This window comes from Salmo salar, chromosome 10, assembly GCF_965601325.2.
Source record: "Salmo salar chromosome 10, fSalSal1, whole genome shotgun sequence".
Taxonomy (NCBI): Eukaryota; Metazoa; Chordata; class Actinopteri; order Salmoniformes; family Salmonidae; genus Salmo; species Salmo salar.
In genome coordinates, this window is record NC_138300.1 from 75,808,538 (window position 1) to 75,823,303 (window position 14,766).

General features: G+C 43.9%; 1 protein-coding gene across 1 annotated transcript; it reads right to left on the reverse strand.

Moving 5' to 3' along the window:
• Nucleotides 1-577: 577 nt before the first annotated feature.
• On the reverse strand, nt 578-14,469 carry LOC106561085 (apoptosis inhibitor 5). Its single transcript, XM_014124708.3, has 14 exons — nt 14,171-14,469; nt 13,190-13,351; nt 12,867-12,960; nt 12,117-12,182; nt 11,540-11,691; nt 10,904-11,110; nt 10,372-10,476; nt 10,169-10,258; nt 9,577-9,761; nt 7,585-7,678; nt 7,352-7,408; nt 7,173-7,252; nt 6,583-6,728; nt 578-1,178 (listed from the first exon to the last, which is right to left on the reverse strand). The coding sequence occupies exons 1-14, from the start codon at nt 14,243-14,245 to the stop codon at nt 1,099-1,101; spliced, it is 1,593 nt and encodes a 530-aa protein (XP_013980183.1). The 5' UTR covers nt 14,246-14,469; the 3' UTR covers nt 578-1,098.
• Nucleotides 14,470-14,766: the final 297 nt, after the last annotated feature.

Here is a 14,766-nt window from a genome sequence, read left to right on the forward strand (position 1 = left end):
AATAGCAGTGTGTTTGTGTGCCAAGGCTGAAAGAGGTAGCTCCTTATTAAATGTATTCTTAAACTTCTCTCATCTGTAGGCTACGTACCTTTTTCCACAAACTTAACACAATATACACAAATCCACATTTCAAAGGGGAGGGAAAAACGTGCTATTCGAACCCTTGCCACAATCTGTGACAATTACATTTACTAGGAACTTTACAGAGAGCAATTTGACCAGTCAGTCAAATACACGTGATAGTGAACGTGCAGTTTGACTGAGGTATGGACAATTATTGGAAGTCCAAGTAAATCTGCGATTTTAATTGGCTGAAACGCATTGAGCCGAAGAAACTTTAAAATGGTTGCTTATGTTCATGGGGGCAAGTATGGCCCCCCCATGTCCTCAATAGGCCACGTCTGGTTTGAATGACAACCTACGTGCAATTAATAACAATCTGTACTATTGGGCATCACACAACCTATTTTGTGGGGGAAATAATCTAGTTTTACTAAAAACAAATTCAGAATACATCGAAAACCAATGTAACAGTCTTATTTTAACAAGGTGTTACACAAACAAAAGGGTCAAGGTGTTGAGACTTCAATACAAGTTTATGATAAAATTCTGATGAAAACTTCATTATCGATCAATACAAAGTAGGGAAGAGAGTAGGCCAATCCAAATGTAAGGATTCAATTACAAAAAAAAAAGGTAGAAAGAATGCATTCGTCACCATTTTGTAAAACAAAGAAAGATTTTCCGACATCTGACTAAAATATCAAATCAGGTACAACTTGGCAGTCTCTGGTTCCACAAAAATACACTCACAATAAAAAAAAACACGCTGATCTACTTGAACAACCGCTTCGCCGGGGAACAGTGTCGGGGTAGAAACGCCAGGTAGAAAAGTCTGTAGCCCGGTCTTCTTGAAGTGAATTTACTTTGAAGGGAAAAAAACAGGAAACAACTTCCTTTACCACAGGCGCTTGGAGCCAGAGAAAAAAAAAAAAACAAGTGGACACAGGTTGAGGAGCAGTGGTCGTGGAGACCACCTCAATTACGGCAGGGATTCTGATGTGCTGCAGTTCAGTGTGTGTGGGTGAGATGGTGGACTCAGTAGATTCGGCCTCGGCTCCTGCCTCCCCTGCCTCCGAAGCCTCGTCCCCGGCCTCCCCTGAAGCCTCCGCGCTGCTCTGGAATCACAACACAGACCAACAGACAGAAGGTCAGTATGAGGACTCATTATTAGGGCCAGGAGTTTTTCCACACTGCTTGACCTGGCCAGGAAAGACTGGGCCCTAGTTTGAGTAACTAAGCATGTTTGAGGGGAGAAAACACGATGGAAATGTGGTATATCTCAAACAGCCTATAAAAATTTATAAATAAATTGGGTTACATGGTCAGGGGAAAAAAACTACTGCCCAGACTCATGTATTAAAGCTAAAAAGGCCCAGCGCCATGCATTTATCTCAATCACAAATCATTTCTGGGCAACAATGAAATAACTTGCTGTAATAGTTCTCCATTCAACTGGTCAAAATGAAAGAAAAATAGCTTTTAAAACAAAACTATTTCTCAAGCTAGAATTTTGCTAGGACTGATGGAGTTCAATTAACCTGCGGTGCACCGTCTATAGGCCGTGACGTGAACGGGCAAAAGTGGTGACGCTGCAATTACATGGTACGAGATAGACGGCAAACCAGATATCATTGTTTTCAATGAGAGCACGACAGTAAATGCCGTTGAGGCTGGCGGTGAATGCCATCAGCTGCCAAGGTAGACGGGACTCGCCCGCCAGATTTCAAATATTTCAACTTTTGAAGTCTGCATTAGCATTGTTTTCAACCGGATGTTGATTTGCACGGTTTTGTTTACTGAAATCACCATAGCAACACTTAACGTCACGCTGGCTTGCTTTGCCGTCATCAACTTTCTTCTTCCACTATGCCGACTGGTATAACGGTTTTTGCGTCCCTAGTCTAAACGCAGCATGAGGGAGGAGCGCCCTTCTAAAATCGAACTGGAATCTGCGCCGCTCTGTCATATTGTCAACAAGGCAGCATGGTGGATTGTCCATAAACATACAGTAGCAGTCATAAGTTTGGACACATACTCATTCAAGGGTTTTTATTTTTACAATTTCCTACATTGTAGAATAGTGAAGACATCACAACTATTAAATAACACAAATTGGAAAAAGGTAATCAAAAGTAACCAAAAAAAAGTGTAAAATTAAAATATATTCTATATTTCAGATTTGAACACTCTTGGCATTCTCCCAACCAACTTCACCTGCAATGCTTTTCCAACAGTCTTGAAGGAGTTCCCACATATGCTAAGCACTTGTTGGCTGCTTTTCCTTCACTCTGCGGTACAACTCATCCCAAACCATCTCAATTGGGTTGAGGTAGGGTGATTATGGAGGCCAGGTCATTTGATGCAGCACTCCATCACTCTCCTTCTTGGTAAAATTGCCATCACACAGCTTGGATGTGTGTTGGGTCATTGTCCTGTTGAAAAACAATGATAGTCCCACTAAGTGCAAACCAGATGGGATGGCGTATTGCTGCAGAATGCTGTGGTAACCATGCTGGTTAAGTGTAACTTGAATTCTTAATAAATCACACAGTGTCACCTGCAAAGCACCCCCACACCACCTCCTCCATGCTTAAAAGGGAACATGCTTCACTTACTCTGCGTCTCAAAGACACATCGGTTGGAACCAAATATCTCAAAATTGGACTCAAACCAAAAGGAGAGATTTCCACCGGTCTAATGTCCATTGCTCGTGTTTCTTGGCCCGAGCAAGTATTTCCTTCTTTTTGGTGTCCTTCAGTAGTGGTTTCTATGCAGCAATTCAACCACGAAGGCCTGATTCACAGTCTCATCTGAACAGTTGATATTGAGATGTGTCTTACTTGAACTCTGAAGCATTTATTTGGACTGCAACTTCTGAGTCTGGTAACTCTAATGAACTTATCCTCTGCAGCAGAGGTAACTCTGGGTCTTCCTTTGCTGTGGCGGTCCTCATGAGAGCCAGTTTCATCATAGCGCTTGAAGGTTTTTGCGACTGCACATTCAAAGTTCTTGAAATGTTCCGGATTGACTGACCTTCATGTCTTAAAGTAATGATGGACTGTCATTTCTCTTTGCTTCTTTGAGCTGTTCTTGCCATAATATGGACTTGGTCCTTTACCAAATAGGGCTATCTTCTGTATACCATCAGAACCGATTGGCTCAAACACATTAAGGAGGAAAGACATTCCACAAAATAACTTTTAACAAGGCACACCTGTTAATCGAAATGCATTCCAGGTGACTACCTCATGAAGCTGGTTGAGAGAATGCCAAGAGTGTGCAAAGCTGTCATCAAGGCAAAGGGTGGCTACTAAGAAGACTCTCAAATATAAAATATATTTGGATTTGTTTAACACTTTTTTAGTTACTACATGATTCCATGGGTGTTATTTCATAGTTTGTCTTCACTATTATTCTACAATGTAGAAAAAAGTTAAATAAATAAAAACCCTGGAATGAGTAGGCGTGTCCAAACTTTTGAATGGTACTGTACGTCTCTTCTCCATAAAATATGTTTGAATTTTCAAACTAGTTTTAATTGGGAAGGTAGTCGATCAAAGGCAATCACTTTTGCGTGTGAATCCTACTCATTACCACACGTGCTCAATCGAGTCTACGTCACTTGTTGAGACAGCTTTACCGGTGCCTTTGAAAGGGGCGCCTGGTTCAAAAAGAAATGCAATCACTTTTAACGTGGTGCAAACTCCTCCCACCGAGGTAATCCAGGCCAGATAATCCAATCCCCTCACGGTCTGGAAGTTGTCTGCTTGAGGGGCCTAATGGGAGGGATGTGTAACCTGAAAACTAGCCATTATTGGCAGAGAGACTATTAAACCAATAACAAATAGAACGGTAACTTGGGTGATTTATACTTGAATAACTTATCCATTGATGGATTCTGGGTTCTGACTCCTAAAACTTGGAGTAGGATTAATTATCAGGTATCCTATTGAAATATTGAGTGCTATGCGCTAGAGCAGGTATTCCCAAACTGGGGTACGCCAAATAAAAATGTGATTACATTTATTATTATTTTTTATCACATTTTCAAAGGATATTTTCTAAGTACTGGACAGCTTTGTGACATCAAATGGACTTTGGTGGTCAAGATGTGTTGGTATCTGTAGTGATGGCGCAAAAGCCATGACAGGGAGACATAGTGGAGTGGTAACGCGCGTGCAAGCAGTTGCTCCCAACACTACTTGGGTACACTGCAGCATCCACCGAGAGGCTCTTGCTGCCAAGGGAATGCCTGACAGCTTGAAAGACATTTTGGACACCAGTGAAAATTGGTTAACTTTGTTAAAGCAGGGCCCCTGAACTCTTGTGTATTTTCTGCATTATGCAATGATATGGGCAGTGACCATGCAACACTTTTACAACATACAGAAGGGCGCTGGTTATCAAGGGGCAAAGTATTGACACGCTTTTTTTTTTTAATTGAGAGAGGAGCTTAAAGTTCTTTACTGACCATAATATTCACTTGTCTGACCACTTGCATGATGACGAGTTTCTCACACGACTAGCCTATCTGGGTGATGTTTTTTCTCACCTGAATGATCTGAATCTAGGATTACAGGGACTCTCCGCAACTATATTCAATGTGCGGGACAAAATTGAGGCTATGATTAAGAAGTTGGAGCTCTTCTCTGTCTGCATTAACAAGGACAACACACAGGTCTTTCCATCATTGTATGATGTTTTCTTTGCAAATGAACTCAAGCTTACGGACAATGTCAAATGTGATATAGCGAAGCACATGAGTGAGTTGGGTGCGCAATTACACAGGTACTTTCCTGAAACGGATGACACAAACAACTGGATTCCTTATCCCTTTCATGCCCTGCCTCCAGTCCACTTACCGATATCTGAACAACAGAGCCTCATCAAAATTGCAACAAGCGGTTCTGTGAAAATGTAATTTAAATCAGAAGCCACTGCCAGATTTCTGGATTGGGCTGCGCTCAGAGTATCCTGCCTTGGCAAATGGCGCTGTTCAGACACTGATGCCCTTTGCAACCACGTACCTATGCGAGAGTGGATTCTCGGCCTTCACTAGCATGGAAACTAAATACAGGCATAGACTGTGTGGAAAATGATAAGACTCTCCAATACAACATTGCAGAGTTATGTGCATCCTTTAAAGCACACCTTTCTCATTAACCTGTGGTGGGTGAGTTATTCACAATTTGATGAACAAATAAAGTTGTAAAGATGGTTAAATAAAGAGCAAAATTATTGATTATTATTATTTGTGCCCTGGTCCTATAAGAGCTCTTTGTCACTTCCCACAAGCCGGGTTGTGACAAAAACTCACCCTCTTATGTTTAATAAATGTATCATATAGTGTGTGTGTGGCAGGCTTACAATGATGGCAAAAAACAACATTTGAGAGTGCGCTGACCCTGGTACTAGAGGGGGTAGGCAGCTGGAGGTTGAATGTTTGAAGGGGAATGGGACTATAAAAAGTTTGGGAACCACTGGTATAGAGTGTCTACACCAGAAGTTAATGGTTATCTGTAGGAGGAAGGTATATAGTGTGTGCAATTAAGCTTAGAATGTACTGAATGTAGGGAAAGAGATCACACGTGGCAGGCATTGATAAGGGGAGAGAGCCGTGGATTAGTGATGAAGGGGTTTGAGGTCAGGTCACGTTAAGGGAGAAGGAACAGTTTATTACCCGCGTCACTTCATTTCCTGCCTAGCAACAGAGATGTAGTGTTTAGAGAGGAGATTCCACCCCAACTTGGGTTATATTTATACCACCACTATTGGAAATGTGTCTGTCTTTGTTCAGCTGTTCAACCCTTTGGGATGAATAAACTTAGTTTAAGCTTTCATAGTGTCCATCGAGTTCTTAGTCTGATATTTCGAACCTAACACAATATATAGCATTATTTTTGTTGTTGTATATGTGTATCCATATTGTCTATGAGGTTCTAGTGGATAGATCACATGGTTCAAGAGAACATTGCCTAATTAATGAAAAAAGCATCTCAACAATGGCATTATTTTCAATTAACTCTGCAACACTTTAGTAAAATAGAATGTTTTACAGCTACGCCATTCTATTGTCATTCTTAAAATCACCTTATTTGATATGTTTTCCATGTGATAAGGCAGAAGGCCAGAGATAATTAGACATCTGATCATTGGAAGTACCCAAAAGGCCACTGGATGTCCTCTGGTAAACTCAAGACACTTGAAAGTCACCAAAATTCTAGTCATTTACTGGTCAACTTTGAAAGTTTCCAGTAATATAGCCTCCCTTTGCAACCCTAGGCACAATGCAAGGTGGAAGTGAACAATATCCACCACACACACACAATGGATAGAAACAGCAGGCACCAAACATGTTTACAGTTCAGTAATTGACTCTCATACCCAGAGTGCTTAAGTTACACCAAGGGCAGTCGACTAAGGTAGGTGAGACAAAACGTGAGAGAACACGAGAAAACCCAGATACAATGTCTGTGCAACGTTCTACTGTTTAACATGCTACCCAAGTGCCACCCTCACCGTTGGTGAAGTTGCCAATGGTGGCGCTGTACTTGCCGCTGGGGGGGTTGTATATCTGTCGTGCGTTCCTTCGGGGAAGCGGGGGGGACAGCAGCTTTTTCATGGTACTGCCTGTGCCCATCTCCTCCCCGGACGGGCGCTTCTGACTGTGATGGGCACAGAGGGCAAAGGTCACAGGGTTACATAGAGGTCAGCTGGGGGTTATAACGCTAACAATAATGTTGCGTTTGTAGTCTTGTCTGACTAGGTGCTTGTACTGAGAAGTTGCTAGTGTCCTTACATTGACGTGGGCAGGTCAGTTCAACCATGAATTAACATTAAAAGGGACATTGTACTCAAACATCAACTTTTGTCAGATGTTTCCCCACACCATCCACAAAATCTGGACACTACATGGTACTCATCACTTTCATTTTGTTTTTAGATTGCGGCATAGAGATGGATTTACATAAGATGGCCTGGGATGTGACCTCATCGACTACTTTTGAGGTCTGAACATTCTGGATTTTAGAGCTTAAGGTTAATAACACTCCATCAGAAACCAGATATTCTCGGTCACCAGGTAACCTGTGACAACATGAGAGGCTTACGCTCCAGCCTCGGCCTTCTGGACAGGCCTCCAGGACAGAGTGACCGTGCTCTTGTACGACGGTGGGTTGTGGAAGAGATCCTGCGGAGACAGGGGAACAGTAATGAGAATGTAAGAGGCGCAGCTCGCTACGTAGGGTCGGAAGCCAGTGTTTTAACACATCGAATATGAACGTCTCACCTTGATCAGAACGTTGATGTTGTTAGTGATCTTCAGAGCCACCACTTTGATCTTGTTCTAAGAGGTACGACAACACAACTATTACACTAGAACAGAAGGAACGCACGGTTAACAAGGTTTACTGAGACCTGATTGAATCGGCGCAATTCTTTGCGGCTCGTGAGATACAGTCAAGAGGAAACGAGGCACGTTCTCGTTCAGAGAGCCAAAACAGCTGGTGAGACGATACATACCTCGTCGGTCTTCAGTGCGTCTCCCGTCTTGCCTTGAAGGGCTACTCGCAGCTGGCGAATGTATACCTGCAGCCCTCTGGCGAAGTACTGTAATCTGAAGGCGGGAGAGAAGACAAAGTAGGGTTAAAGTGACTGAAGAAAGAAACAAGATGACTAACAGTGGCATCCAGACTCTACAGTGGAGACCAGGGCCTAAAATGTACTTTTTGGTCCACCAGACACTGTGGCAGGTAGATTAAATACAAAACTTACCAGCCAAAATATTTTACCCCCATAATTACATTAAAGAAAAAAACACATGATCATGGTTTGTAATGTTTCTAAAACAAGAAATGTATTAGTAACAAGTAAATGTGGAATATTGCTCAATTTCATTTCATTTTTTGTGACCCGAGTTTTAGTCAAAATAGAGAAACCGTTCAGCTCCCCCTTGAAGGGCGGGAGGTTACCGTGGTAACGGGGCTGAGATTTGGGATGCGAATAGGCTAGGGTGTCTATTCGCCATCAGTTGAAGCAGCAGAATCTAGCGAATGTTGAAAAACAGCAGCTTGTGAACAAAAAGTTAAATTGCCAAGAAACACAAGGACAAAGTCTCACTTTTCAGTAGGGCTGACCCCATTTAGTCGACAGCCTGTTGGTCGACCGAGATGTCTTCAGTCGAGCGGTAGCGAAAACATTTTCAGAATCTATAACTACATTTCAATCGCATGGTGTATAAGACACCCGTCTGATTCGCGCCTGTCTGAGTGGACAGATCCACTGTGGAGGCTAAGACATGTCCTACTGAAAATTGTATATAGTTATATTACATAAGAACAATGGTGCAACACTAATCAAAATGATATTTAACAAATGCGCTTTCTCCCTCGTTGGGTAGCGGTCGCTGTCCGCGGTTCTGAATCACATCAGTGCACTGTTGAATTGCCACCTTTTCCTAGACCATGTTGCTACATGCGTAACAGAAAAGTTAAACCAGCATATTGGTGTTGAGCCCAATGCCACCGAGGAAGCAGCAGAATGAGGTGGTGAGAAAACAGCCCTTGCCTTGTCTAAGACAAGTGAGGAGAGAAGAAACCAACGTAACTAGGTCTATAATCAATAGCCTAACTGTTAAACGGGCCTGGCTTCACAGATCATCAATATGTCAACAGAAAGAAGACAGATCCTGCTTCTGTTGCCTGTTTGTTTAATAGTCTACTGATTCCGTGAGCACCAAGCCTCGCGCAACATGTCAACTAAACAATTGTTTTTCATATTTGCTTGCTGTAATAAAGACTTTACACTTTTGTTAGAACAGCCTCGGGGATATTATTGATAATTTATTTTTTTAAATTGACCCTATTTAATGCAACCCTTGCTGTTAAGATTGCAAAGCAGCGTATGCTGTTTGGAAATGATAACTCTCATCCATAGCCTTAAAATGGGGGGGGGGGGGGGGGGGGGGAGATTTAGGACATACTGCGGATCGCTAAAATAACCTAACGATTATGATCACACTTCCTCAACTCAAACATTACGGAGACACTATAGGAAAGAAAGGTCTAGAAACTTGGGATCCAAGCTCGAGTTATCAGTGTGACCCTACCACACAGACATGTTGATATACTATCGCCACGCCTAAAATAAAAAACCTCCAGGCTTCAGTCATAACAGTCAATTTATTGGAGAAAAATAATTAATTACAGGGGGTAGTTTGGGAAAAAACTAATCCCGTCCAAACCGTCCTTCTGGAACGACGGTCATTCTGGAGTAAATTACATAACCAACGCTCTCTAGGAGTAATACTAGTCCCGTGCGAATAGGTCATGCGCATGCGATGCATACATGCGTCACGTAAAGAGAGCAAGGGTTGTGGGAATAGGGAATGTTCTTCCTAAACAAATGAGGGATTTCGGTAACAGAACTTTTCCGTCAGAAATGGCTGTAAATATGTTGCAGATTCAGCCACACAGCCAGCGCGATAAACATTGATGATCTGTAGCCTCCCTCTACCTGATCTTGAAGTCTTTGAGGCGCTCTGCATTGATCTTGTCGATGAGGAAGTCGGGCAGCTTCTTGCCCAGCTGGTGGAAGCTGAAGAGAAGACACTCCACGTAGCTGAACTGCAGCTTGGGCTCCTCGCTCATCGTGTTCTCGCCGTTCTCACCCTCCGCCTCTGGGGGAAGCGGCATGAACTCCTAGACACAGGGAGGAAGGGGTTGATCAGTTCGTCTTTTACCAGCCAGGACCAGTCAAGGACAACACGGACCACAGCGAACATCGACCGATACACCAGAGCACCTCATGGGTGTTGACGAACGGTGGCGATTCAACATGTAGGATCTTCAGTAAACAAAAAAGAAAATGACACCCAATGTTCTGTGGTAAGAGGCGATAGGACAGCCGCTCGTTGCTGTTAGCGGTCGTTGGCACGGTCCGTTTTGGCCATTACCCTTTTACCAGTCTAAACAGACCAAATGAACGTGTCCTGGTCAACGCCTAACCACTATCCCTCGATAGTGACACATCTGAAGGTACTAGAGGGGTACGCAGTATGGTGAAAGCACACAAGTCCATTAGAAGGCTGAGCTAGGCTGTTACTTACCAGCAGCTTCTCAAACAGCATGAGGAGGTTGGCCTCCACCTTCTCCATGTCCCCACAGAACGGACTCATCTCAGCAAGCAGCTTTAGCACCTGGACACACCACATGTCAATGACAATTCTATTATCCTGGCATGTTGGAGCCAACATGGAGAACTGGTTGCCTGAACTCTGTATGGTTGGTACAGGGGAGGGCGGTAACTGACCTCCTGCTGAATGTCCAGCTCTGCCACGGGACTGGTCAGGGTGCTGAGGTTGGGCAGGACGTGGTCACAGAAGTAGCTCACAAAGCGGGAAGAATGGACATTTTTCTGGAAGGGTAAAAAAAGTTGACGTCTTAGAAGAAAACAAGTTCTAAGGGGTGGGGGGGTGTCTACTTGATGTGGTTGGTCAAATCAGTTCAGAACCTTGACCAACAAACATGCAGAAATAGGAAAGAAGTAACAATGGGACGTAACGACACAAACACTGAAAGGCAGGGTTCTCATTACGAGAGTAATTATCCATTTGCAAACAACTGACAGTACGTGTGTTTGGTGATACCGTGCGTGTGTTGTGAATGTGAGACTGCAGTTTCCTCAGTTGGTAAAAGTGTGGAGCTACCAATGCCAAGGTCGTGGGTTCAAGTCCCACAGGGGGCACACACAAATTGTATGCACTCACTGTAAGTCCCTAAGTGAAGTATATTATTATGACTTGGCCTGTGTGTGTGTTATAATGTGTGTATGCATCACTCACCGAGAAGAGGGGCAGGGCCTGGCGCGTGCACTGCAGCAAGCGGTCCACAGTGTCGGGGTCGGCGGGGTTCAGCGCCTGCTCCAGGAAGGCCTGCTCCACCACCAGCTCCACCAGCTGCTGCCGCCCGTTCACCGTCTGCAGGCCCTTCAGCGCCATCAGGATGCGCATCAGCAGCACAAACTCCTCCCCTGTCACGTCCTCCAGCACCTGGGGTTGGATGGGGAAGGGTTCAGAGGTCAATGTGGGTCAGAGGTCAACGTGGGATAGAGGGCTGAGAAGTTCAGTGGGCACAAAGCAAAAACGACTAAAACGGGGAGGGACTACATGGAATCATCCAATAAGAAAGTAATCCTCGCTTGCAAGACATTTGCTACGTTGTGCCCTAATGAACATGATCAAGGAGTCAATGTTAGGCTGACCAGTCTAAATACATCCAACACACAACTAGATTACAGATCCTTCCTACAGAGATTTTGTATTCAGTTTGCCAATAATAGTAATAAAAACACATTCTACTTCATCCTATTTCAGCCTTTTCACAAAGTGCTCTACTAACCAGCCCCCAGAATGGAGTGTGTCACTCTAGGTGATTCACTTTGATAGTTGTACCAAAGCAGAGAGAGATATGGAACAGACCTTCTTTGTCTCGGTGAACACATAGTCCTCCACCTCCTTGGTCATGGTGTCCTCGGGCAGTGTCTTCAGCTTGATGGAGAGGAACTTGATGGCCCTCTCCCTCACTATGTCCTCCCCCTGTAGGATCTGAGAGAAGAGGCCTCGCAGGGTAGCTGAGGCAAAGCGGAGATACAGGTTGGCTAGACAAAGTACTTAGAGGCTATACAGAACTTGTGCCTTGGGAGGGGGCTCTTGAGCCAAAGGGGGGAATAGAAGCATGTAATGCTCACTTCAACCAAACTACATCTTCTAACTCTAATCCAATGCCCATTATCCCCCTTCATTTTAGGGGTGAGGCCTGCCAAATCGCTCTTAAAGAGTTATGCGAGGTTCTACACAACAGATCACGTGGAATAAAGCCAGCATCAGGTATGAAAACATCTGAGAAACTACTTTTTTTAACTACTTTTTTCTTCGTAGAGTCTTGAATGAATACATGAAAATGAGCCACATTATCCTGCCTGTTCACTCGTGAAGCTGTCCGTCTTCTCACAATTGAAAGCCAATTCATGCACGAGAGAAAAAAAGAGACGCTTACCCTTTGCGTCCATCTTGAAGATCGAGACCAGCGCTGTGTTCACTTGGCCGAATTCGGCCGAATCATCTGTAAGCACCAACGAAGAAGAGAGTATAACAATTGGTCCATCACTGTCAAGGAGAGTACATATCTTCTATTGACACAAACTACACCATAGCATACATAATGTCCCATTAGGGGGATGGAATGTAGGAGTATCATAGAAGGGGGGGGGGGGGGGGGGGGTGACCCAGGAGTGGCAACGTGAGTGGGAGAGAGAGAGGAGGAGGCAGTTTCTCTCTATCCAGAAGTCTGTGAGGGAGGTCAGTAGGTATTTGGGGCGTAACAGGGGGGATGGGGTTCTGTTGTGAAGGCTGAGGTTGGGCCATTGTGGATTGGGAAATGTGTTGTTGCTAGTGGGGAAACAACCAGATGGGAAGTGTGAGGAATGTGGAGAGGTAGAGACCGTGAAGCATGTCCTGTTATATTGCTGAGGATAGGAGGATATTTTTCTGTGAGCTGGCCAAGTCGGGCGTAACCAAATTTTCACTTGTAACAATTTTGGCCTCAAATGACAAGCAGAGTGAAATAGCAAGGAAGTTGTGGTTTCTCCATTCCATCGGCCTGCACCTACGGGTGTGAGACTGTTAGATAACTGAATGTGTCATTTGAACGGCAACCTGAGAAAAGCAGGAATACGGAACACAGCGTCTTTCCCGGGAAACGTACAAGAAGTAGTAGTCTAGGTGGGTTAGCTCAAGAGTACTGTACCTGTCTGGAGAAGCTGGGTGAGGATATCTGCTACCCTGACGATGTTCTCCCCGGCTGCGAAACGGGGGAGCTCTTTGATGGCCTGCCTCCGAATCTACAGGAGGAAGGAAGAAGAAAAACTAACAGGTGAAGAAAAGAGGAGTGTGACTACTCTGACCAGACATTGTACAAGTACACTTCTACATTGATTGATTTCTCAAATCTAACTTTTTTTTTATGTTTCAAGTGTGTACTGTTATATGCATTGTTATATTTTGTCAACGCCATTGTGCACAATGGTATTTTCCAAATGGAAACGATAGTCTAACTGATAAAATCCTTACCGAGACATCTTCATCCTCACAAAGGTCAAGCTGAGCATTGATTGCCGCATCTGCCAGCTCTGGGAAACTGCTGAAGAATTTGGGAATGAACTGTGCAGCCAAGCGCTTCTCCTTGGGACCCCCCTTCACCCCATCAAGAATCACCTGATAGGCATATTTATGCTGGAGAAGAGATGGAAACTTATTGATACATTCACAAGTTTGTAATACATAACATCACTTTCCAACATCAACTTCAAAAGCTTCCAGTGATTTGGTCAAAAGTGTAAAGTAGAGGACTAGAAAACAGAGTTCTGCCAAACAAGCATGCAATGTTTGAAGCCATAGGCATAATAGTTAGCTAGTTGCCAGCAGTAGTTGGCGGCATCTTGACAGGGACGAGATCGTGGTAATGGCTGGAGCGGAATGGTATCAAATACATCAAACACATGGTTTTTATTCGTTTTGAGGACATACCATTCGCACCGGCAATTATTATAAGCCGTCCTCCCCTCAGCTGCCCCCTGTGCCAGTTAGCCTTTGAGTTTTACATTGTAAATCTTACCAACATGACAAGTTGCCAGAGTCGAGGCATAAGTACGTTTTCGGCAGCAGCTGTACGTGGGAATCAACATTAACTCATACTGGCAAGCTACACTACTTAGTTAGCTATCACCGTCGTTAAAGTTGTTCGCACATAACTAACTACTGTAGCTAGTGTAGTTCCATGACCGAGCTCGCTGGCAAGCTAAACTAAAAACGCCAGGAAACGTTAACTGAAATGAAGCAGGTTTAACGTTAGCTAACGTTACCTAGCTAGCTAGGCCCCTTTTAGCTAGTTAGCAAGCTTGCGCTTGTTAGCATGTCCAGACAATGCGGGCTATGTAGCCAATACGTTGGCCATAACTTTCACATTCGGCTTCCACTGCTGATACACCTGATATGAAAATGTACCTATTCTGGAAGATATTTCAATTAGCTAGCCATTCAGCTGATGCTCACCTGGCTCAGGTCCTCTGGCTTAGCATCGGCAAGGATCCCATAGTTACGATACAGCTCCTCGATAGTGACCGCCATCAGCGTGCGTCGGACTGCTTGTTGTCGAGATGAGAACGTCACTAACAATATTCCACAAATATGACTTTCAATTCGTCACTTTTAGTACAGACTTTCTCCAAACATGAACAACACTACGTTCTGGTAGTACTGTGTATTGGAAAAGGGGATGGGGAGAGGAAATTTCTAGTTAGCTCGCTGTGAACGAAACCCCGCTGTCCGTTCCTTTGCTTCCAAAATGAACATCAGGAAGAACGTTCATGCGCATGGGCCCGCTTCAAACAACATCAACGTTCTGCAATGTTAATCTTCATCATATTCCCTAAAATACTGTTGTTTACATTTTACGAGTGAAGTAATCAATTTGATAGCAGTGAAGGCAAAGACATATCCTATACATAAAGTAGGGATACTGGCCCGTTCATTTACTTAATTATTTATTGGCACAGCTCCTTTTTATTTTAGTTATTTAACCAGGCAAGTGAGTTATGAACAAATTCTTATTTACAATGACGCCTAGGGACAGATTTCTTACCTTGTCA

Coding starts and splice junctions, on each gene's coding strand:
- LOC106561085 (XM_014124708.3), bottom strand. CDS start 14,245: ATGGCGGTCACTATCGAGGAGCTGTATCGTAACTATGGGATCCTTGCC. Junction 12,961..13,189: donor GTGAGGATGAAGATGTCTCG/GTAAGGATTTTA, acceptor TTCCTCCTGTAG/ATTCGGAGGCAGGCCATCAA. Junction 12,183..12,866: donor CACCCAGCTTCTCCAGACAG/GTACAGTACTCT, acceptor TGGTGCTTACAG/ATGATTCGGCCGAATTCGGC.